We start from the raw sequence: 25817 nt of genomic DNA, 5'->3' as shown, positions 1-25817 counted from the left end.
GTATACACGTCTCGAAATGAGGACGTCCGCCAAGGAGTCGAAGTGTGCGTACACACTACGGGCCGGCGGAGGTAAAACCGAGCCTGCTTCCTATGAATACCAAGTGTGTGCCACCCGAGCAGGCGCCTGCTCGTAGGTAGCGGCTTTCGAAGCCGAGCGCATCGGACCAAGGCCGCTGTTGCCGAGCTATGCTGGGCGGCGGCGGCGGCACAGGTAGTCACTGGGACGACGTCAGCTGCTGCCGCGCGCGCGCCGCGAGGCGCATCCCGCAGCAGCCGGCGAGCTCGGGCGGGAAATTCAGGCTGGCTCTCTCCCGCCCGACGCTCGCTGACCTTGGAAAAAAACGCTGCCGCCGTCAAACAGCGCGTCTTTCGTGGTAGCCCTGGCCGCGCTGCGCCTGCCTCTTTGTTTGTTTTTTCGATCCTCGCAGAAGCGCGTCCGACCGCTCGTTTCTGTAGATGCCGCTTGCCGCTTTCTTTTGTTTATTTTCCCTCCCTCCTTTCTTTCCTTCTGTCTGCGCTTCTGCCTGTTCGTTTGTTGGGCGTGTCATGCGTGGGCCTCGTGGGCTGCACGAACTGTGGCGCACAAGACATACGCGCCGCACATGACTCCAAGACATGCCATTCAGCAAATCAAAACTATACCTCACCCGCACCATTTCGAGAAGTCCTTTCCAAGTCAATTAGCAAAGAGGATCCGATACAAAAAGCTAGTGTTTCAGCTATGGTTTTAGACAATTGTCTCTCATAAACAAAATGTGCCGAGCGTTAGAAACTGGTTTAGCGTTTTGTAGCGCCATCCCAAAGCTTTGTCTAAAACACGGTGTGCATCATCCGAGCACGCAATAGCGATTTCTCAGTTATGGCTTTACTTATCTTACTTAAACTGGTCTTACTTAAGCTGATGGAGACGCCATCTGTCTTTTTGGTGAGTGTTCAACCACTATTATCTTATTCTGCCCACGATGCGCTTTCGCTTCAAAGTATGGCCTTTTGCTTAGTAGTTTTCTAGAGGGTGTACAAGGGTTGTTTAGAGGGTGTACACTTGTTGTCCGCAGGTTACCTCGTTATGGCTCATTTAAATTGCGCCGGGAACGCTTTCCGTTTTGTACTTATCCTGAATATCTTGACGGCGACGAGCAGTGTGAGCAAGGAAAGTAGCTTTCAATTATAAGGCACACGAATGAAGCGCTCACGCTACCGCAGGCAAAGAGCAAAATTGCTCATCGATTAGTGCAACATCGCGCTCCCTTAATGCACGCATCTTGCTTCAAATTCGCTTTTCTATTTTTTTTTCTCCCGCTGGAGTGGTCAGCAAACTGCGATCGACATCACAAAGTGTGCCTGCGTCTTCAATACTCTCGATCCCATCGAGCGAATTTTGTGAGATGAAACACGTAGCCGTGACCCTTAAAAAACTGGCCTCCGATCTGGCACCCTCCGTATTAGCACTAAACCTTTGGTCTTCGCGACTGCTATGCATAGCTTGTGCTGCAACTTCTCGCCTCTCAACGCGCGAGCTCAGCATGGAGATGTATACTTGCACATGTCCTTAGTATGCCAGAACGTTACGAGCGCACATGGGTGCCAAATTGGCGCAATGACAGCGCCTGACCGCAAAACGCGCCGGACCGGTCTTGCAGCGGCATCACGGCAACTGCGCGAGCAGTCGCAAGGCAGCAGCCGGCCCTAAAGGCACGCAGAGAGCCTCGACGCCTTCCCCGCGCGCAGCTTCGCACGCATGGTTAACGTCCGACGGGCAGCCATCGATCGGGGCCCGGTGATTCCCCGGGCACGGACGATCTGCGGTGTGACGCAATGCCCCAACGTTCGTCGCGCTTCCCGAGCGAAGTGATGGCGCGCAGGCACGATCGTCGCAGCTGTGGCGAGACCTCTGCTTATGCCTCTGCCGCGGCGCGCGTGCAGGCGGCGGAATCGGCGTCCCGATCGAGAGTAGCGTGGTCGCAGCAGGCTCGCTACACGGGGCCTGCCTCGCATGCACCGTCCGGCGCACAGCCCCTGCTGACTGCGCAGAAACGCTCACTCGACGAGGCGTACGCTGCGTGCAGTGCCGATTGTGCAACGCTGTCGCGGGCGCCTGCTCAATTGCGCCCACCGCCGTGCGAAGTTGCAGCGTAAATGTGTAACGTTTTCCTTTCCTCCTCCAGTTCCTCTCGCCTGCATCAGAGGCTCCGTTGCAAATGGACGAGGAAGAAGCAGCCGTGCAGTACACTTTCGGCAGAATGCTACGTTCCCCCCGGGATATATACGCAGCAGACGTGCACGGCGTTCGCCTCCGTGTTTGCGTCGATCACCGTGCATTCACGACAACGGTTAACGTGCGTGTCGTCTGCAGCCGTCATTTCTGCGGCTGCGCGGTTTGGCGCGTCGACATATGGTGGGCATGCATGCCGAGCACGACGCAAGTTTCTCGTCACAGGCCGAGCGATCACGCACGGGAGCCCGTTGCACGTTCCACCAGCCTCGAAACGGTTAACGCGACAACTTTCAGCCATATCTCTCAACGTTGCTGAAGAAAGAGCATGACACAAAAGAGGCAAATGTTATAAAATGTATACCTTCATTCAGAATAGCGCATGTTTGTGTGTTACACACAATCACCAACACCGTTCCAAAGTCACTATTTTAACGCTCACGCGAGACGGCACATCTCCTGTGAAGTGCAATTGACATTCTCCTTCTGGTGACAGGAGACGCCGGCGCGATCTGCAGACGCCAACAGCTGCTGAAAGACGTGTTCCTTAACTGTAAACAAATTTAATCGTTTTAGTGTGGTTGTTTTATGCCCCTTCCACGAGAGAATAGCCAACAAGAAATCAACTCAACAATTATCTGAAAGACGCCCGATACGACGATAACGGTGTAATTCTTATATACTCAAGAACGTCTACAAGTCATCTCTATGCTGACGCATCTTTCGAGCAGCTCTTATGCGTGACAGTTAACCGAAAAGCCTACGCCATTCCACAGCCACGAAACTAGCAACGACCCACGAAGCGACGTATACAGCGTTTGTACTGCAAGCGTGTAGGCGTATTGTACGAAAGCATTGATCAAACAACAATAATAAACAACATAACCTTTGATAATGTAAAGCAAGGGAATGCACAAGCGGAAAGGTAGGAAGAAGCCAGAAATAATTAGGCAGAATAGGCAGGATATTTATGCACAAGCCATAAAAGAAACAAAGGATCCTACAGCTTTTTCTGCGCGAGACAAAACGAATTGCACGTTAGAATTCTTCTAAATACTTATAATGTTCACAAAATTTAAGAAGAAGATATCTAGATAATTGATATTCATACCTGTAACAGTAGACACTTTAAATCCCATTTCTAAGATGCTTATTTCATTTCACCTTAATTTATTTAAAAAAAAAAAAAAGAAAAGGCTGACAGTTCCTTCACCACCCTATTCATGGCCGATCCCCCAGAGTGGGTTGCGCGATTTCGCTAGGGAACCAGAACAAGATACACCTGCTCCTTTCGTACAGATTCGTAGCGATTCTATAGAGACACATGCTCTCGGCTAGTGACAGCTGGTTTTGTTTAAGTCTCCGCACAGCTGCTAGCGGAGGGTTGAAAACATGCCACCCTCTGACAACGCCGTCTAAGTTGAAGCACGGTTACTGCAATCAAGTTTGATGTGATGGGAACGCTGCCAAGGAGTGTCTGTCTGTCCGTGTCTCTATCTCGACATCCCTCACCCATTGCCTTCTTACAGTTATTTTTCTTTCTTAACGCGGTACCCCGAGCAGGATTAACGAACGTAATGTAATTGCCTCGTTCCTTTTGCGAGGAAGCTCTCTCTTTCAAGGACAACAAGAAAGAAACGACGCAACAAAAAGAAAAGAAAAAAAAGGTGGGAGCTGCTTCGGGGGTATAGGCAGGTTCGTTCTCGCGAGATTTCATTTGCTAAACGGGCTGTGGCTGTGAGACGTGCGCGCGCCTACGAGTTTATTGGCGAAAATGCAAAGCACCGCAGGGAAATATGAATACGCGTTTATTCTTGTGGAGCTCAGCAGGTCGGCTATATGAAGTGAAAGAGGAAGGGAAGAAAGAAAGCACGGAGAGAGAGAGAGAGAGAGTAGGAAACAAAAGGAAATGCAAGAATCACTTGAGTATATCCCCTGCCCTATTAAAGGTACGTAGAGATTCATCTGCGGTCCTCGAAAATAAAAAAAGGAAAACAAAACAAAAGATTGCATCGTGATTGAAGGGCAGTTCTGTTCTTTAAAGCAGACAGATATGCATCTCCTTCGTTACGAAATACCCTGGCATAGTTTTAGGACAGGTACTTCGCATTCCTAGGGCTTCGCTTCGCATTACAACAGAGGTTCGCATTGCGCCAATGTAGGCGCGGGCTGAAAAGGGAATCCCAGTCGTTTGTAGAGAGTGCTGCTCTGCTATTAACAAAACTTTATTCTCGCAAATGCTAGTAAACCGACTATTCAGTGGACCTTCCCACTGCTAAGCAGATGGTGTAGAATACTGCACGTAATGTGCAAGTTATTTTTTTTCCAGTTCTCAAAAAATGGTATCACCTGTAGAGAGAGCGAGATAGAAGAGAGGAAGGAAAGGCAGGGAGGTTAACCAGACCTTGTCTAGTTTGCTACCCTACACGTGGGGAAGAAGGGGGAGTGAAAGAAAGAGAGAGAGAAGAAACTATTCTTGGTCGCACTTTCGCACGCACTAAGACAGGTGCAGCATGTCTAAAGTCGGGCACTCAAGCCTGTCGCCTTCAGGTACTGTAGAATATATATATATATATATATATATCCTCTTCCCTGCGTCGCCACAATTGCCCAACATGTTACATTCTGGTTCGCTTTATGTGTGGGCCTGGATTCGCCTTAGCACTTAAAGACAGTGCGTCGACTTTTCTTTTTATTTAAAAAAAATTTAAATACCACCATTACACGAATGAGAAGGACGCAATGTGCCAGGCTGTGCATGTACTGCATGGTATACGCGTGCTGTTCTCAGCTGCTAGAAGCCGAAGTAAGGAGAGTAAGGGCGCCGGCGTTGATCTAGATGGCGCAATTCGAGCGAAAGCTGGGAATCGACGGGACGTACACCGAAATTTCGGTGTTAAGAGCCGCCTGCCCTAATGGTGACAGGGAGGTAACTCCGCGAATAAAAATTGGTCTTGCGACATTGATGAATATACGGAGGTTTACCAATGGCCTCCTACACGAAGGTACTACATCTCTTGGGAAAAACCAGCGATAGGGACACGAATGGATCACTGTTCTGATATTCTCTCATGCCTGCACAAGCCCTTCTTTTTTTTTCTTTCCTCTATCGGCCGTCAAGTGACTTGCAGGGAAAGCACATATCATGTGCCACGTGGCTTGAGCACAGTTTGCGTACTACTGTAGAACTTGTTTACAAGCGGCAGCGTGACAGTGAGTATACAATATATGGATTTCATTGGGGAGCGACAGTGGTTTCTGTGGCCGACTGTACTCTTACTGTATAGTTAATTTGCACTTCACGTTTTTTGCGAGTAGCTGTTAAAAGAAATTTTTTTCAAAGTTCTGTAACCTGTTTCCTTTCATAACTGCCGTTTTCTATTTCATTTCCCCCTCCCCCCGTACTTGTATTTGTATTATTATTATTTTTTATCGTGCGCCAGCACTCAGACTTCAGGGTTGTTTCTGGGCGCGTTAAATGAACATGATTGATTGACTGATTTGTATTATTAGTATCATTATTACGAATGAAAAGTGCTGTGAATTTGGCTTCGAGTCCATATTCACAAAACATTCTTAAGTTGCAACTATTCTAAGAGCAGCTGCCAAATGATCGTGCCAAATGAATTTTAACATGTGAAGGCATCTGGCCAATGACAAACAGTGTTTATGAATTAAACAGATTGTTTTCATATCCACAAATCTTTTCGTTTATAATTAATAATAAGTGGTGTTGGCTTTCATCGAGCACCTTTGCTAAGAATATAGGACGTCCGCCATGGCGTTTGACTGGCGTCTTCTCCTGCGAAAAGTTATTACGCTAGAACTGTTCGTAAGAGCAAGCCCCAGCAAAATGTGACATTGGAAATATTAGCTAAATCTGCAGGCCAATGGCAAACAGCTCACACGAACAAAAAGCGGTAATGAATGCGTACTTACTCGGTACGCAATGCATATATGGAGTGGTTCGAGCGACTGCCTGGTATAGCAGCCGAGAGCTTTAGCAGAGCTGGCAGCTCAATAACGAAAAGCTCCTATATACGAACGAACGTCACGCGTGAAACTGGGTTCTCTGAAATTTCCGGTGATTTGAGCTCTTTGCCACATTGGCCAGTCCTGTGTCCTCTGTAAGGATTGGCCGGCGCCTGTTTTTATGAAATGCTGTGACGTACTAAAAACCTTACTAAATTCGGACCCTCTTTCGTGTGAGAATATATATATATATATAACCATTGCAGCTAAACATGCTGGAGCCGGCCGACCGCAAACCGAACTGCAGGGTGGACCCGGTGGTCGCTCGTAATTGGAATGACGTCGTTTTAAGTCCAAAAGATGTACACACTCAATCTACAGAAATGTGCCGCTGTGGGCTGAAACCTAATTTTGACTAGCTGGTGTTATTTGACTGCCACGGAAAAAGTAAACAGACAGGCATGTTCTCGCATTGCGCCTTCATCTGGATGCGGGCGCTCTTGCGACTCCGTGTGCAGCAGCAGCAACATCAATTCACAGCGCAGAAAGTCGTAGTCGTAGTCACACCGGCGGGCGTCCTGTAGGATAGCTTAGTTTCGTTGTGATTTTGCCAACGAGGCATGCTTTTATTCAAGCCAAGTACCATCGTGCAGTCGCACGCCCCAGAGGCGTAGCCGGGGGGGTGGGGGGGGGGGGGTGGCTTATGGGGCTTCACCCTGAAATTTTTTTCGTGCTGCCATGCACCGCCGACCAAAACAACCCCCGACGCCGGAAATCCTCCTGGATTTTGTCTAGAACGTCTTTTTCACGCTCGAAAAGACATTTCAGCACGAACATTGCAAACTATGGCTGGATCTCACGGCTACGCCCATGCACTGGCAGTCACGTAACGCAAGGAGCCCCATCCGAGCACAAAGTTTCAAGGCGTGTTTCAAGGGCATTGCCCTTGAAAGCCGACGATGGCGGCTCCGTCTTGTGTGCGCAAGGGAGAAAAGCTGGGAGGAAGCGCGGCGTTTTCTGTCGCGCGCGATACATCGGGGGGAGTGGAGGGAGGAAGGCGCGGTCCTTAGGATGCTCTGATCTATGAATCTGTGATTGCCCACCATGTTTATTTGCCTTGTTTGATGCATTATGCACAGTGAATTTTTCTTAGACATGTAGATTTATTGAGGATTTATACTTTTATTTAAATATCTTGTTGCGAGGTTTTGTGTATACGTGCATAGAAATTTGTTTCCAGTGACACTCTTTTGCCCTTTATCAAGCTGTATCTTCGCATTTGTATATTCCACTGCATCTTCGCATTTCTAATGTGCGAGGGCGGTTCAAATGAATGTGAGTCAACCCACCCTGCGCAATAATGGTTCGGTTTATTATATGCGAGGCATGCGCGTAGCACACAGGCATCTCTCATTTACAAAATCGACACGCAGGTGTGAGGATAAATGTTCTTTAATGCTCTCATACACTGGACTGAACACGGTTGCGTGACATAATGGATGCTAGGTTGAACAGCGTGGTGTCGTGAGGTTTTTGACAGCTGAAGGTGTTTCCCAAAAAGAAATTAGTCGCCGTATGGCTGCTGTGGACGTTGAACATTGTATTTTATTGGCCACTGTGAAGCGTTGGAGCAAACGCTTCAAAGAAATACGTGAAAGTTGCAAAGACGGTCCAAGACCGGACCAAAGCCACCATGCAATCACCCCCACACAATTGCAAAGGTTGATAATTAGACAAGAACGGAGGATACGCATCGATGAACTGGCAGAGCGTGTGAACATCAGTCCCGATTTGGTTCACATCATAATTCATGAACATCTCAGTTATCGGCTCTTGTGTACGCAATGGATGCCACAGATTTTTGAACTACCGCCAGAAGACGGAGAGGTTCGGCGCTGCTTTGACTGATATGATCCGGTATCACAATGAGGATGACAACTTCTTGTCTGCAGTTGTCACAGTGGACGAATCATGGTGCCACTATTGCGAGCCTGAAACATGACAGCAATGGTTACCGTGGAAACATTCGAATTCACTACCCTCAAATAAAGCAAAGGCCGTCATTCTTGCCGGAAAGGTGTTGTTGACTTTTTTTTCGATCGTCAGGGGCCATTACTGATCGAATTGGCTAAACCTGGAGATACTATAAATCGCTTCCGATATTGTGAAACGCCGGATCGGCTGCGTATCGCAATCAAGAACAAACGACGTGGAAAATTGACAAATGGGGCCATCTTGCTCAATGATGATGCCCGTCTCCCCGTCGTTGATGTGGTTAACACAAAAGTGGCAAAGTTCAAGTGGTAAACGCTGCAATATCCGCCATACACCCCAGACCTGTCGCCTTGCGACTTCCACATTTTGGGACAATTGAAGAAACAGCTCAAGGGAACCAGACTCGTTTGGGACGATGACGTGAAAGAGTCCGTTTCAGACTTTTTGAAGCAGCAACCCAAGGATCTTTATGAGACTGGAATCACGCGACTCCTTAGTCAGCGGGACAAATGTCTAAATGCTCATGGAGACTACTTTTAAAACAGTACCGCGTTTGTCATATATTTGCATGGGCTCACTTTCGTTTGAGTCGCCCTCGTATATTTTGCAGAACTCGTGCTTTTTATATGTGCTCTCTGTTGCGACTGTAATTTTGCTGCAAATACAATACGTGACCGGTGACAGCTGCTCCTGCGCAGTACATTGGAACAAAGGACAGCGTCATTGAGATTTTTTTTCTGACCGTTGCATACGTACGAATATGTAAACAAGGTTACCGAATGACAGGGTTTCATTGAAATATTTGTCCTCAACTTGTTCATTTCACGGCCTTTACATTTTTCATATCAGCGGCATGCATTGCTTTGCTGGTTTCGAACTAATATAGGTCTAAAGTTCGTGTGATATTTTCTTTACTTAATAGACAAAACCATGAAGGCATTGATATCGGTCATTCCGGGCATAATTCTGGGGGCATACGAGAATTCTTTTATGAAAAGATACATATTTTAGTTGTTTTGACAGTGCGTAGCGTTCAAAAATTCTTTTGCGGCGTCTTTGGCAATGGCAATGCAGTTATTAATGTATTTGATCCCTGGAAAAATTTTACGAGGAGGAGGCCGAGCTGCAACGGGAGTCCCCCCCACCGAACGAAATTTCTGGCTACGCCACTGACACGCCCATACAGTCTACAGCGCTTTGTTTCTTCGAATCACTATACCCTCTGCGGCTCGTGGGCGCGGCGGGTCAGGTCGGCTGTGCTGTGGCATGCAGATTGGGCGCGATCCTCGAGTGGCCCGGCGACCCAGTCTGCGAGCGAGGGTGTATTTTTGGGGGGCGCGCGGTGGTCCCGAAGCTCGGCGCGACGCTCGCGCATCGGCTGCAACTCGCGTCGCTGTAGCGGGGCCCGTTCGCTCCAGCGAGCGAACTCGGAAATACTTTACGAGCCGCGACTGCAGACGCGCCACAGCTGCAGTCGCCTGCGCGTAGGACAGGCAGCGCGCGCCGCTGGTCCGGGCAACGGTGGGCCGGAGCTTGCGCGAGCTGTCGGCTGAAGAGAAGCAAAAGGGCGCGACCCGGCGGAACGTGTTATTCGCTCAGACAGCTGCTGTTCTGTCGACACTTAGTGCTTTCTATTTCGAGAGAACCTCGTTCTAAGATATTCATCCACATCACGAAAATCGGCAACTGCGGGGTGATGAATGCAGTTCAACGATTGCGTTTTGAAAGTTCCATAACGACGTCACTAGTTGTGTTTTGCGCATAACGACGGAGTTCAGAAGTAAACATTTCGCTTCCGTCAACTTCACGTGCTCGTGAAGCGTTCGGTTCGGCGTGGCGTTTCCCTCGGTTCAATGGCATGTGTTTCGGGGGCGTACGTCGATCGGCCAACACCCGCTGGAATTCGCAGTGTACACAGGCGAAACGGTGCGATGGGCACACCGGTCGGCCGTAGATGCCGATTCCAAGTCACGAATAAACTTGAAAGTATTATTCTAGATGAGGTGAAGCTTATGCGTGTCGTTTGAGAACGACTTCAGCGCTCCAAGGTTGAGCACCACCTTCGCGAAGCCACAACGTAGGCGGGGAGCGAATAACGTTTGTTGGCGGCAAATGCACATCCGTGGCATTCCTTGGGATGCATCGATCTCAGTGCTCCCCCCCCCCCCCCCCCTACACCCCCTTGTTTACTCTTCTGCATTGACATTTATTTATTTATTTACCAGTTAGCAACATCCGTAGCGCTTGTAAAAAGAACAAAAATAAGGCATCACAACACGAACAACGACAGTGCGCAGAGACATCCCTACCGGACTCTATCGAAAACTTAAAATCGGCAGCATACGTTACACTTCTGTAACACGTCAAGGTGAAATCCTACTGCGCACGTGGTAATGCATTAAGTTATGCGATCGGAGGGGTCAGACTTCTTGCAAGGCAGAACGAGCTGCAGTATAAAGTAAACGTATGGCGCTGTAGGTCGATCCGCTCGACGACAAATGCGAGCACCAAGTGCACTATCTAAATGTTATTTCGTTCTTTCTCTCGTTTTCCATTTCTTTCCGTCTTTCTTTCTTTCTTTCAGTCATTCATTCTTCCTTTCTTTTGTTCTTCCTTTCTTCGTTCTCTCTTTCTTTGTTCTTCCGTTTGTTCTTTCTTTCGTTCCTTCTTTTGTTACTTCTTTCGTTTCTTCTTTCATATTTATCCATTACATCTTTGCTTGCTTACTTACGGAGGTATGCACCATTCGTGATTTGATATTTTATTTCTTTCTTTTTTTCCTTCCTTCTTTCTTTCTTTCGTGTCTTCATTCTTATTCAGCCATTGCATCTTTGCTTGCTTACGGAGGTATGAGCCATTCCAGATTATGTTGTATATTTTTTCGGGTATGAGCCATTGCAGCGAGCCACTTAAGGCTTTCGCCTTAACAGACATCACGATTGTATTAGCTCTTCCTGCTAATGGAAAGTGTCTTTTTTTTAATAGAAATTGCAATATATTTGAATGCGTGCATCTGAAGGTGGAAGCAGTATCGCTTGTTACTACTGTGTTTATTTGAATATATGTTTTCATACACACTGCATGTGCTGAAACCATTTGTATTACTTACATCGCTGTACCACACAGTATAATGCACGCCTTTCTAGTTTTTCTCTCTCTCCATTTTTCTCTTCTGTTTTTCCGTGCTTAGTGTTGTGTCAACTGGAGGGAAGGGTTTTGACCTTTTGCCAGGCACTTGTTTGCATTTACATCAGTTCTCTTAAGAGCTATGTATTTGTTGTCAAAGTAAACTTGTACTTGGAAAAAGAAAGTTGACAGTCACTTTAGCATGCACTAAAGAGGATGAAGGCTAAAGCTTGCGGACTCACGAGACATTCATCACATTACTTCACATTTTCATTCAAATGCGTTGTTACTTCCTATTACTGGTTTTCCCTCACCAAATTTCGTGGATTCGAGTGCCTTAATTAACTTCACCTAACTAACACCAAAAGTTCAGGGTTCCACTCCCACCAAAAGTTGAGGGTTCGACTTCACGATGTCAATTGGAATCCAACTTGGAGCTATGTCCGGTTAGCCCATATCTCCAAGTTAGGTCGTGGGCTTCAGTGCCTTAATTAATTTCACCTTAATTAACGCCAAAGGTCGAGGGATCGGCTCCCACCAAAGGTCGTGGGTTCCACTCTCGGCCTTCACGATGTCAATTGGAATTCAATTTGGAGATACGGCCGGTTAGCCCATATATTCAAGTTGGGCAGCGGGTTCGCGTGCCTTAATTAACTTCGCCTTAATTAACACCAAAGGTCTTGGCTTCGACTCTCACCAAAGGTCGAGGGGTTGGCTCTCACCAAAGGTCGTGGGTTCCACTCTCGACTTTCACGGCATAAATTGGAATTCAACTTGAAGATATGGCCGGTTGGCCCATATCTTGGAACTTGGCGACAACTTGAAGCTTGAATTTTAGTGCCATAACGCCGGACAACAGATTTTTCGGCCCATGAGCCATCTAAGGCTTTCTCTTTAAAAAAAAAAACACATCATAAGCAGCAGCCTATCTTATGAGCACTACACACTGAAGGCCCGCGACCTTCAACTGCCCCTATCCTGCGTCAGATGGTTTTATCTTATGCCTGAATATGTTCTAATTTATTCATACGACCTATAGTTCTTTGTCGGCCTGTACTGCGTCTCCCATCTTTCGTACTCATTCTGTAATACGGTGTCACACGGTCACTTCTGATCCCGATCGGGCCTGATCCGGATCGAATTTCTTGATCGCGATCGGCTGTGGTTGCTGCTTCACGGTCCAACAACGATCCGGATAGAATTTGGGCACCTACTGGGTGATCTCTAGCGCACTGGAGTGGGTACAAGGCGCTTATTAAATATGCTGTAAAAATCGTAAAAAAAAGTTGTTGTTTTTTTAGTCATTAAAACATTATTTCGTTTGTCAGTGGGGGTAAGGCTATCATCGTCTGCTGATCGTTTGCAACTCTCAGGACAACATGGTCGTCAGCCTACGATCGTAATCAAGAGCCTCGATTTCGATGCAGATCACGACTGCCTGGATCGTGATCGAGCAAGATCGCGATCGAAAGTGACCGCGTGACACCGGTATAACTCCAATATACCAACGGCACCATGTTCTACCATTGCGTTACCTGGCCAGCTTCCCCCACCCCCCCATTTCTTCCTCTTAGTCTCAGCTAACTTTTCAGAAGCACGTAATATAGCGATAAAGTCTCAAATATCCGCAATACGCAACGCACGACGCCTCGCTCGTCGATAACGCAGCCGAGCCAAGGCTGCGGCGAAGCCACGCACGTATATGCGGAGTCGCCGTCTGCATGCAGGAAGGCGTCTGCTTCTCGGCTCGCCCCGCCTCGCCGTCTCACGAGAGCGCACGCGTCGTCGTCAGTAGCGTGTTTGGCTTTTGCACCTCCGTCGCTCGGTCGGCTGGGGACATCGCGACGTGAGCTGCCGCAAGCGAGCCAGCAGACGACGACGCGAAGCTCGACAAATGCAAAGAAAAAAAAAAGAAATATAAAAGGAAAAAAAAAAAACCGCCGAGAACGATGCGGGTCGACACCTGCTGCTCGTCGAGCAGCGTGCAAAGAAGGCGCCACGCGCGTTGGCGAAAGCCGCGGCTGCTTTCCACGCGCGTGCGAAAACCATCGCCGCAATAAGTAAAACGATAAGCGATAAGCGAAGAAGGAGAGCAAAAGAGAAAGGAAACATCTGCGCGGAGGCACGGCAATGACGAGGAACGTGGCGTGAGCGATGCAGCTGCGTAGGCGTGTCCCGAAGCTGTGCATTTGCTTTCGGGGCTTCTTCCTCGTTCTTGTGAGGGAGCCACACGGCGGTGAGAAAAGTTCACGACGGCATTGTCTCTCATAAGATGTTCGCGGCGTAGAAATTATAAAAGAGTCGGCCGCTGTGCGGAATAGCTGTGTTGTGTGGAAGGGCGCCGGCGGGTTCAACATTATTTGTGGTCCGCGACTTCCTGTTTGCGACAGTTATTTCTGGGTTTTGTGCGAATGCAACAATATGAAAGGGGACATTTAACGTTCAAGTAAGCATCATTGTGGCAGGATTACTTGCCTGGAACGTAAATTGCAGGCGTAAGCGTGATCTTGAGTCCAAGACAATATTACGTGTCATATTATTTCCTTTCACTGCAAATAAGGGTGCATTTAACTGCTATCAAACGCAATTCGGACGTTCATTTTCACAACTGTAGACAGTGTACAGAGCTCAGACCAGTAACATCCAATGGCACGCCCGCTGCGGTGCCTTCCGCGCTATCAGCTTATTATTATCAACGGCGCTATCGGCGACGATGAGAGCCATAAGAGTCCGTGCCACAAAAAAGAAAAATCCGCATACGACGGCTTGCGCCGATGTCGTGAAGTACATAAGGCGTGGTTTTTACGCGAGCTAAACTGATCCCTGTGTGCGGGAAGACACTGCTGACAGAATATAACTACACCGTCATACAGCGGCTTGTGACTTCAGGTGCGCCTAGCTCATGTCCGGTTTAGTAGCTTCTCTGTTCAACTTTCAACATAACACGTTATTTGCAGAAAATTCCTGCCTGTGACCAACAAAAATCCACTACTACGTTTTCTTGATTCCGAAATCGTACATCGATCATTTGTTTTTACTATTTTGGACCAGCTAGCATAATGTCGGCTTATGCACGCATATCGGATTGATTTCGGGAGGCTGGGCTTTCTAGATGTTGTCGTATTATGCGACTCACTATTGTGTTTCACTTCGAGTCCCATCCGCCAACAGTATCCACACGAGGGCTTCACTCTTCTGGCAAATGGATTGCGAAATTGCGTTGCTGGTCACGAGGGAACTAACTCTTCGTATAGCTGTAGTTTCTATATAGAACTGCTGCAGATCGTCTGCAAAGCTTTGAGTGCTGCTGTTAACGTCGCGTTGACACTTCGAGTAGTGGCGTGACATCTAATCAATGCGAGCGCTCACAAGTAGCACAAAATACGAGCGTACAAGCGATGCAAAACCTGAGAGCTAGAGCATATTGATTTGCATGAGATGAAGTGTAGCGTCACACGAGGACATGGAGAAAAGAATAAACGACAAATGCATGGAGCTATATTTTACAAGATTCCATGGTCAGGACCAGAAGCAGACGAAGATGAGCCAGCATATGTTGCAAAAGCTGTCAAGGAAGGGAAGTAGAGGAAAACAGAAGATCGAATATGGCAACCAAGTGATTGTAATAAACGATAAACCCTCGAAGTCTTCCAGCTCTCGGGGATTCTATATACATGACTGGCCAACAAATCCACATCACTACCCTCGTGTGAAGAACAATTTGTTTAGGAGACACAAAGACTAGAGGAGCGCCCTTAGGACAGCTTTGGGACACTTAGACCGTCCTTTCATAGAGGAGATGTTGGGCCCGTGGCCTCGTGCGTCTGCGGTGGGCTAGGCCACAAAGGCGCTGGTGCGTTTCTAGAAATGCACCAGCCTGTACGGCCGCCTGTGAGTGACTCCGAGATGAACGCTTGTGTGTGTAACAGAGGAAACTGTGAACTTCTTTTTTCCTTCTCCTCTTTCAATCCCCTTTCCCCCTCCCCTAGTGCAGGGTAGCCTACCGGGCTCAGCCTGGTTATCCTCCCTCCCTTATGACTACTCTCTCTCTCTCTCTCTCTCTGATTTAGGAGGCGCGCTGTCCCCGTTGCACATTTCCTTTACATGCATGCTTTTTTCGACGGCCATATTTTACGGCCATATATGAGAAGATGTTCATAACCGGATACAATGTGGCGCTTATGTGCGGGGAGGTTTTAGCCAGAAATTGACGAAGCCTCGAGAACGCGTGTGTCTTTTCTGCATAAACGTGTTAGATACATGATCAACGACACCTTTCGCTGTGCTTAATACTGTCTGCGAGGCAACTAATAAATGGAGTAACGAAGAACAGCCTGACAAGGCTTGCTGCTAAAAGAATGGCAGTTAAGTTTAAGCACTGCATATTGCCGTCTAATGACAGCTTGCTGGGGAGCTTCGAAGATAGCATATATGTATAATGCAGCATTGCTGTGCCACAGACATCGACGTCAGATTGCCACGAGTGTGGATTGCGCTACGCAGTATGCAACAAAATTGAATCATTGCCCCAGTATTGTTTCAGAACAAAAGCAAATACGCGAGCATTGAGCGGTACAAATTTAAAGGCTGCTTACTCGGCGTCGTCTGCTACCTGTCGTCACCATGGAGACAGCTTCAGCTGCAGAGTATGAAGTAACATAAAATGACAGTGCCTACTTGTTGCATGAATTAAAATAATAGGTTTCAACGCAGAAAAATTAAAAAAGAAAGAAAAAAGCGCTAGCAGGTCTTGAGAATCTTTTCTTGGAGTGCAACACCTGCTTCCAGAATAAACAATTGCAGATGGAAAATTCCAGTCGTTTCTATAAAGACCAAGAGATCATAAAACACTCTTCACTCTTTCCTTGTTACTGAGTGGATAGAACGTTTCTGTAGCATCGGTAAAGCATTATAAACGAGCTTTCGGTTTCTATATCTCAGAATGATGTTTTACTTGTTTACTTAAATGGAATACGGGGTTCTTTTGTGACATCATGCATCAGTTTGCAAGTATCGTGTTCATTGTAACGCACTCGTGAGAACTCCCGCATGGCGCACAATTGTATTGTACTGGGCTGTAGGGGCTTGAACGAAGAAAATTACAGCGAGCCGTCGACAATTCCAGCGCCGTGTGAACGAATCAATGGCGTGTCGCCGACAAAAATTTAAAGTACGAATGAAGCCCACCTGAAGCCGCACGAACGACAGGAAGAGAACAGTTTCGAGAGCCCGTGATACAGGATACGAAGCATGCGAAACAACGAGCGACGAGAAAAAAACGCCTGCTATTGATTTAGGCATTCATCACAATCGTTGCGATCGGCTGCCACGTTTACGTACGTCTTAGCAAACTCCAACCTCACGGCGAGACATCTGCACCGGCGCTTCGAATCGCCAGCTGGCAAACCAACCGTATTCCCTATGCACGGTCATAAAGCAAAGTCGCATCATGCGGATATGTTCTGCTCCGGGCAGCTGACGCCAGCGCCGCCTTCACCGCTGGCGTGGTGGTTCGAGGAGAAGAAATTTCGAACGGGGGAACACCCTTCGGCGCCCGTGCGGCTGCGGCAGAGTCGAGGGTGGCACGCTCGGCTAGTCTTGCACTTACGTTGACGCCAAGACAAAAGCGGCGCGCGAGAAAGCGCGCCGCCTTAGGACGCTCTTGAAAAACGGCGACAGAAGAAGCGACTCAAGGGCCGACGCAAAGCAAGGCACAAAAAGCAGCGTTTCAAGGCCAAGAGCGGGAGACCGGCCGCCACGGTTGCAGGATGAAAGCGGCCAGCGGCAGCAGCAGCAGCAGCAGCAGACGACGACCACCAAGAAGCACACGGCAGGAGAACTCGTTTCTGGACGACGGCCCGTTCCGCTGGCGTGTTTTTCTTTCATCTACTTCCAACCCCACCAGCTTCACGCCACAGCTATAACACTTTGTTTTTCTTCTTATTATTTTTTTATTAACTCTTGCGCCTCTCCCGTACGTGGTTTATCGCTTTCTCTTTCTTTTGAGGCTCGAAGGTTGCGTCTACGCGAAGCCCAGACTGGAAAAGGTAGAGTGCTTCAGTGGTTGGTTAGTGTCAGGCGCGAAAGCTCTACCTTCCAGCCGTTCTATTTGTTTATTTTGCTGCCGGCTAGTACTGCACTTTTGAGGCCAGCAGGTGGAAATCAGAGACGATCCCAAAGGATGGAGTTGAGCACCGCGTTAGAGACTCTGGAAAACTGGAATTAAGGTTTATTCTTTCGATGTGTATTGCAGGAAGGAGTAGTAATTTTCCAGCGGTGTGAAACAGTCGCATTCAACGCTATACGTAACGGATCTCTATATTGTGCGTTATCTTCCACGTGGAAAGCGGTGGTATTGTGTCACACAAGAACTTCCACTGTGTAACTGCGAGGTCGAGCGATGAAGCTCTGCTGCTGAGCATGAGAGCGTGGGTTCGAATCCTGTCCTCGGCTACCCGGGCTCCGATAATTTACAGTGGTGCCTTCACCTATCCTCTTATTCTTTGTTATTTTGAATGCGAAGCATTATTAGGATTAATCTCGGGGTTCTTTCATGCGTCAGTCCAGGTATTGCGGCAGCAGGGAAATTTGGGGCATGTTGGTTAATGTTCGTACTTGACGAAATTCAATTTCGACCGACAAAGTCGGTCGCACACTTCATGGGGTCTTTTTGCAATGACCAGTATATGGCGCACGACGTCGTCCCATTTCTCCATGGTTTTATTTTGCTTTCCCTTTTGTCTTCTTTTTTTGCGACAACGCTGTTCAAAAGACACTGAAACCAGGAAAGCAATACGGAAAATTTAATCTTATAACATTACGCGTTTGAGTTCCCACCTGTTAGTTTCGTCTATGAGGGACATTGTAGTGCAGGACGTCGAAATGATATTTGCGATTCGGCTTTCTTGTCCTGCCAAAATTAAACAAAAGAAGAAGAAGAAGAAGAGAGAGAGAGAGATGTGAAGTGCTGATTTCATGCACCGCGGGAATTTTAGTTGTAAGTTCCGCTCGCTGGCGCTACTTTGTTGAAATTAAACTGATACGAAACACGCATCTAATATCTTGCGTGTTCGCACTGTTCAGCTCCTGCATCAAGTGCTTCCGTTGAACAGTTGCGGTGTAACCTGGTCTCAGACAAGCTCGGCGTCGCTACCCGATTGCGGTGGGCCTTCGTCCCACGAAGCCACAGAACTACCGACTCCTCGCATCGTGGTACCATCGCACCCTGCTGATGTGGTGCAGTATCGTTGGGAACGGATGGATAGATAGATAGATAGATAGATAGATAGATAGATAGATAGATAGATAGATAGATAGATAGATAGATAGATAGATAGATAGATAGATAGATAGATAGATAGATAGATAGATAGATAGATAGATAGATAGATAGATAGATAGATAGATAGATAGATAGATAGATAGATAGATAGATAGATAGATAGATAGATAGATATTAAATGCGTCCGGTTGTCTATCCTACACTGAGGCAGGGGAGAAGGATCCATCCAACATTAGCATAACAAGAAAGGCGATTATTAATGTGTACTAACTGATAGAAATTATAGATAACAATAATTGCGTTGAGAGGTACGCTTAATTTGGTCATGTGGAAGGCACCATACCAGCTATCATTACCACATTTTCTTATCGTTGTTTCAGTAGGCCCATAATAAAGTTTTCCAGACCCACGGTTTTAAGTCGATTCTCGCTGCAGGCCAGCGCAACGCCGAATTCATCTCCGCAGCATGTGCGCTTGAGCATGTGCTTAAGATTTTTATTTTTCATTTTTAAGTTAGCATTTGATCGTTGTCGCTTTCAGCGTAGATTTGTTGAAAGCTTACTCATGTGACAAATCATGTAGCGGAACTTGCAAAGCCTTTCGAAGACGTGTCGCAAGCTCCGATAGGTTCGCAGGTTCGCTTCTGGGCCCACGCGAGGATATTGATTCTGTTTCTCACAAAGTCGGAGGCAAACTCGTGCCTATAAAGAAGGAGGGGAAAAAAGTGTAATAGCTAGAAAGTTTTTTGAGAAAGAACGAAAAGGTTTACCGATTCGTAGCACGCTGACCATGAGCGATGACCCAAAGCAACAGTTTCGCAAGAAAGGAGCAGTCTGACTGTGACAGCTCAATTCTTGCGCCTCGTAGTGCGGACAAAACGCGCCTGGGGCTTTGCCGCTTGGCTTCCTTATTGATTCGCGAAGCCAGAAAAGGACGGGGCAGTTTCCTCATTCTTGGGGGACTTTCTTCTTCAGCGGCGCTTCCAACATTCCGTCGAGTTTCCCCTATTTATTATCCTACGCGTTCTCGAAGAACCAGCGGGCAGGGGACAGGAAAAGAAAAGGGCTCAATCAGACAGGGTGGCCCCTGACAAAAATGTTGCACAGCTGATGGAGTGCGTACAAGGACGGGCGAGGAATCTATGCTAAGAAAAATTACAACGAAGACGAGGGATTCCACCTTGTTTTCAATATCTACCACGCTGCTCTATAGAAGTTCTTGTGGCGAAGGAGAGACCCCTTGGCGTCTCGTCTATATCTCGTATACTCTACTTCGCATCTATGTTTATTATTATTATTCTTACTACTAATATTATTATATTATTTTCTCGTTTCGTCAGCGTACCGTCAGTATACAGTTACTATGTGTCTTCCACATTACAGTAATGTAAGGCCTCCAAGCTGCACAGATGCGACGGGTTACCCTGAACTTAAAATTATTAAAAGCAAAAGAAATTATTGAAGCAAAGTGCGAATTTCCACGCATGAATGCTACTGTACCGCTGGCGCGAGTTTGGTCAAGCAGTGAAAGAGCAGAAATTTCTCTTGTCACGTATTTTGGCTGAGTGTTGTGCGCATAAGTCAAGCATAAACATTGATTGATTGATTGGTTGATTATTGATTGATTGATTGATTGATTGATTGATTGATTGATTGATTGATTGATTGATTGATTGATTGATTGATTGATTGATTGATTGATTGATTGAAACCGTTGAAAGAGAGCTGAGGCTTCCCTTTTTCGTCCACCCTTGAGAGCGTTAGATGCTATAGTTCCCACTTTTATTCGTTTGCGTGTGCGCATCACTTGGATACGCACATTCAAGATTGAATGTTTACTTCTTTCCTCAGCACGAGGTGAGCGTGAGGAGCCACCATACAGTTTCATTCCTAGCTGCATTACCTTTTTTTCTCTCTCTCTCTCTCTCTCTCTCTCTCTCTATATATATATATATATATATATATATATATATATATATATATATATATATATAATGAGAAGCCAACAAGGACGTCAAGGACAACATGGGGGAAAAAACTTGTACTTAATAATTGAATTAAGGAAATGATAAATTAATGGAAATGAAAGTGGATGCGATGTAATGCGAAGACGTGGGATCCATTAATTTATCATTTCTTTAATTCAGTTAGTAAGTACAAGTAATTTCCCCTATGTTGTCCTTGGCGCCTTTGTTTGTTGGCTACTCATGATATGATTAATAAAAATCGGGCCCCTCCATTAACCCCCTTTCTTCTCGTTCATATACGTACATGAACTCACGCGTAGCGTGTGCTCATGTCTGTTTCTTAAACAAATAGGTAAACTGTGTCAGTTTCAAATCGAAAAACTTACTTCGCGAATACATGCGCTTATACAATATTGCGATCCTAGCACATGCACTTGGGAGACGACTGGAGAGAGGGGATGCATAGAAAGGCAGGGAGCGCAACCACAGGGTGGTTCTGGTTGGCTACCCTGCACGGGGTGAAAGGGCAGGGGGATAATAAAAGAGGAAGAGCGGAAGGGAGCAGAGATAGAGAAAGACGAGCACGAACAAAGCGCGTACACTATAGATCGGTAGCGGGCGGCGTTCTTGATGCCTGAGGGAAGGCCCGTAGACCGGAGGGACTTTCATGAGTAGCTCGAATAAAGCCCTCTGCGTGGAGTTTCGCAAGTAAGGAGCAGTATGGCGGTGACAGCTCAATTCTTGCGCGCGATATGCTGTGCAAGACGATCCGGACACTTTGCCTGCCTCGTGGCTTCTTTATTGAATCGCCGAGGCGACTGTAAATGTTAGCCTTCAGTTAAAGACATAACTTGCCGCTTGCGAATGTAATCGCCTGTGCTCTCTTTTGCAAAGCAGGCTGCACGCTGTTTATTCTCACAACGCTCACACAAACAGCGTGGAGCTATTGTCCTCGATCTCAAAGGGACTTGAGAGTCCCTCCCCGGCTGTTCATAAAGTTAGAAACACCCTCTCCAAATTTCAAATAGTGGTTCCTGGCGCACTGCAGAACAGCGCTGAGACTAGATCCTGTTGCCACACCCGCATTACATCTTCAGTCTGAATTTTAAGGTAAACTTCAGTAGCTATAGCCAGTTTATAGTGGGTGCTTTATATAAAAATATTTCAAGTGCTAGTTTACGGCTTGTAACTTTCTAACCCCTATCTTTCTAACCCCTATCCCCCATCCGCAGTGTAGGGTAGCAAACCGGAGACTCATATCTGGTTAACCTCCCTGCCTTTCCTCTTCATTCTCTCTCTCTCTCTACGGCTTGTAGAATACATTCGTGCAGTTAGATTTGGGTGGATATTAAAGGGCCCATGGGCGGTTAAAATTAACGATGACACCCGTCATAGTCCTTGCGTTGCTCTGCTACGTTATAGCCGCACAGATTATCACAATCACACCTTTATTTTATTATTTATTTATTGATTTGAGTCCATTTACGACACACGAAGGAGGCAATAATTTGTATGATACGTGTGAGCTAAATACCGTCTAAATGAAATAACATTACATTTGGCGCAGAAAGGCAGCGCATCATCATCATACGGTTTCTTGTGGGCAGTCACAAGACGAACCACAACGCCTTTCACTTCGCAACAGTATACGTATGTATAATTTTTAGCAATAAGAAGTGCCCTCTTGGGTAAACTGGCATAGCTTAAAGCCCCGCGTTCGCGGCGACGCATAACACCTCAGCAAAGAATGAACAAGACAACACCAGCAGCAAGTGAAATGTTGTAGCTCATGAAGTAAAAGAATACAATTAAAAGAGTCCATATGTGGGTCACAGTCACGGGTACCAAGTTCTCGGAATGATTTCAAATTGTTTTTGTCGTAACAAACAATTTACTCTGCCATTCACTTTCACTCAGGGTCACTTACAATCCCAGCAGACAATGCGGCAATAGGACGAAAATGGAAGTAACGCGAAGCGTGTGCAATAAAACGCTAGGAGTCGCTTTTATTTTTGCTTTAAGTAATCATTCTGTTACTGTCGCCGTCTGCCAGGTGTGCGGCGATCACATTGGAAAAATCCCAGCAAGGCCCCGTGTATTAATCGGGTGAACGACAGCACAGGCGACACATGTTCCGAGAGCGCTAAGCAGAAAAAACAACAGCGCCAGAAACAAAACGAGCAGACCCCCCGGAGTGGATGAACCTCTACACATTCCTGTTTCACAAAAGACGTGCAGTGTTGCCTAAGCCAGAGCCAGAGTCAAAGCCCTAGCCAAAGCTGGTCGCACGTGGGATCGGGGCTAGATTTATTGTACGATTTAAAATTCGAGACTTCCTTCAACACCACCTTGATTCCAGCGCCGATGCGAGCATTATTTCTTTAGCAGGTTCGAAGCATTGCTGGAAGGAGTGGGAGTTTGCTACAGATGCCAAAAAATAAAGAGAGCAAGCAGGAGTCTTAAGCAAGCAAGCAAGCAAACAAACAGACACGCACACACACAAACAAACGAACGAACGAACAGTAATAGTGTTACTCAGAATGATTAGTAACAGCGGCCTTGCATGAACTATTCTTTGTCGATGATCGACGCGATCAGAGGCAGCAAGGTGGTTCCAATCAGCGCTCGTCTTTGTAAAAAAAAAAAAAAAAAAAAAAGTTACGAAAGAGAGATTAAGTGCGCGTGCGTATGGGCTAGCAAGCGAGCCACCAATTGATAAGCTAGAAGCTCTTGGTGATAGGCCACAGTGAATAACCTTCAATTAAGGGCAATGTATATAGAAGGCGCGGATGAAGCGAGGGAGATACACCAGAGCTCTGGGAGACGCACATAAGCGCTATGATTGAGTACAGGCACCGGAAATCAACTTCAGAGATCGGTTTATTACGTTAGCTGAAGGAACGCGAGTGCGCGCGTCAGGTTAAAATGAGCGCCACCGGTGGGAGGATCAGGACGAATACACGTGACAGATCCGGTCGTATACCAGAAATAAACTTGACTGTATAGGGCAGCGACTTGACCTTGTGGCTGCGATATAATGAATAACATTCAAGCAGTGTTATGCAGAGGACACTGACGAAGAAGGTGAAAACAGACAAGCGTTTACGTGCGCCCACTTCCATTTCAATATGTCAATATGTCTGTATGTATATTGTCAATATGTCAGTATGTCAATATGTCTATTTGCAATATGTGTTCAATATCTCTTTCAAAAAGTCTTCGATGAGTCTAACACGTCTTAATGGTCTCTGCGAGCTTGAATGAACAAAGGACGATAAAGAAAAAAAAGGCAGTCACGTAGGCTTGAATTAGAAAAAATAAATTATATGAAAAAAAAAAAATCGGCGTGATTTTGTGGAGTAGAAGGTTCTAATCGGGTGCATTGGAAGTCCCCTTTCGTGACTATGACGCTGGCAGTGCGGCCAACAATTACTTAAGGTAAAATGCACGGCACTCGTTTACGTATCCGCTAGCTATTTTTTCGATTAATTTAGAAGCGAAAAAATGTGTCTTCGGCGTCGAGCAGCGTCAGTGCGCCTTTATTAGAGCGCCCCGAAACCGCTGTTGCAGTACCTCATGTCGACAGGTCTTGGCGACCGCGTGCAGACTCGGTGCGAACCTTCAAATGTGCAGGAAAATGAGCTCTCTCTATCTCCCCCCTCTCTCTCTCTTCATTCCTATACCCCCTTCCCTCAGTGCACGGTAGCAAACCGGACGTGCGTACGGTTAACCTCCCAGCCTTTTCTCTCTTCTTTCTCTCTCTCTTACACAGATAGCTGAAGCAGCTCCTACAGCTGCGGTGCGTTGATGAAATGGCATTAACATACCACTCGAGTTTTTGACCTCTCGAAGAGTCATAGTGTGCCATATTGGAAGACGCCGTGTAGCGCACAGCTTCGGGTTGAGCCAGAAACTGCGCAATAACGAAAGACGCGTGCCGATGACACCTTGACGTACCCGCACTAGCTCCCCGTGGCGTAAATGGTATGTCAAGGCGTTTGCTGGGGAATAATTGTTTGTTTATGCACAAGGAAGACTTACACTGCATTATAAAGATAAAAAGAAAGACCTAAACTGTTCAGCTTTCAGAAAAAATAAACTATATTTCCTTCACCCTACAGAAACGACCCAAGCACGCGAAGACACTGCAATTCGTGAATGTACCGGCGCTGTAATATGGCGCGAAATTCAAAAATAGAAACTTCGCTAAATAAATGCATCAGAATAATGTGCTGCCGTCTCACAAACGAGACGTAGCAGGAGTGGGCACGCCTCAGATGTGGCGACTCGTCTATTCAAACTCGCTGCCCTCCTGATTCATGACCTGCGGGATGAGTACCGATGGCCCACAGATCACGTGTCAGGAAGGCGTGGGCAGCGAGGTGAGGCAAATGAGGAACGAGTGCTAGAATCTGTAGAAGCAGAATTTCATAGGTGCGTGTAACCCTGGTTGCGCTAACAGCTTCCTGGCTTGATGGAACGTAGTTATAACGGCGCGTTTTGAGGACAGGACACAGAAAAAATGTACGCAGGACAGTCGCGGAATTTCAACTTAACTTTACTGCGAAAAAGTTACGCGAGCAGCAGTTGCCTCAATTAAGTGGAGAGTGGACGTAGGATGACGTAGTGCACATCGCTGACGTGGTGGAAAGCAAAGCCTACGTGAGTGAATCCGCGTGGTGCATGCTTATGCTAGTAGAATGGTACATAGCGTGGTACATTGGGTGGTTGAGCGTGGCACATTGTCTCTTATCTTTTGCCTCAGTGCGCAAGGATGATCACACGCTGTGGAAGGAACTTGGGAAAGGAGTGTGTTTGAGAGCTTGTCCTGAAGAATTGACACGAAATAGCGTTCCGCCAGAATGGAAAAGCTGCGAGCTTTCACACAAAAGGCTGATTGCGTAATATATACGCACTATGTGCCGTGAAACCGTCGCTGAAACTTATCCCTTAATGCACCCTCCCCTAAAAGAAAGAAAGTAAAATAAAACTAAATAAACAACTATTTTCTCTCCCTCCTTTGTTTCGATATACTATTCGAAGATCTCTAAAATAAGTCTCACTATCTAGTACGTGTCTTTTTTTATTACAAAATTCATTGTCACCACTATGTGTAGGCGCTGTTTGTTTGTGTGGATTTTGTTTTCTCGTCTCTTTATTTATACCAGCCCATCATGGTAATGTATGTTAATCCGGTCTATCGATTACTCCCCCCCCCCTCCTTTCGTAGAGTTTCATTTACCGTTAAATAACCTGACCAAC

At 46.8% G+C, this 25817-nt stretch overlaps 1 protein-coding gene and 1 long non-coding RNA gene across 6 annotated transcripts in view; one reads left to right on the top strand and one right to left on the bottom strand.

The window, feature by feature from the left end:
- Ars2 (arsenic resistance protein 2) overlaps positions 1-16148 on the bottom strand; it is a 116537-nt gene extending 100389 nt beyond the window's left edge. For 2 of the 5 annotated variants that reach the window (XM_055065900.2, XM_055065901.2), the window contains exon 1: positions 15903-16148. In XM_055065900.2, the coding sequence (XP_054921875.1) occupies positions 15903-15932 (30 nt within the window). In that variant the 5' untranslated portion in view covers positions 15933-16148. The remainder of the gene's footprint in view (positions 1-15902) is intronic. The other 3 variants (XM_050169962.3, XM_050169965.3, XM_050169966.3) reach the window with 2 other exon arrangements.
- Positions 1823-25560, top strand: LOC140218938 (uncharacterized). Its single transcript, XR_011895097.1, has 2 exons — positions 1823-4163; positions 25321-25560. It is a non-coding gene; the product is annotated as an uncharacterized lncRNA (long non-coding RNA).
- Positions 25561-25817: the final 257 nt, after the last annotated feature.

Source organism: Dermacentor andersoni, chromosome 6 (genome assembly GCF_023375885.2).
Source record: "Dermacentor andersoni chromosome 6, qqDerAnde1_hic_scaffold, whole genome shotgun sequence".
Taxonomy (NCBI): domain Eukaryota; kingdom Metazoa; phylum Arthropoda; class Arachnida; order Ixodida; family Ixodidae; genus Dermacentor; species Dermacentor andersoni.
This window is presented reverse-complemented; position numbering and strand designations above follow the sequence as displayed.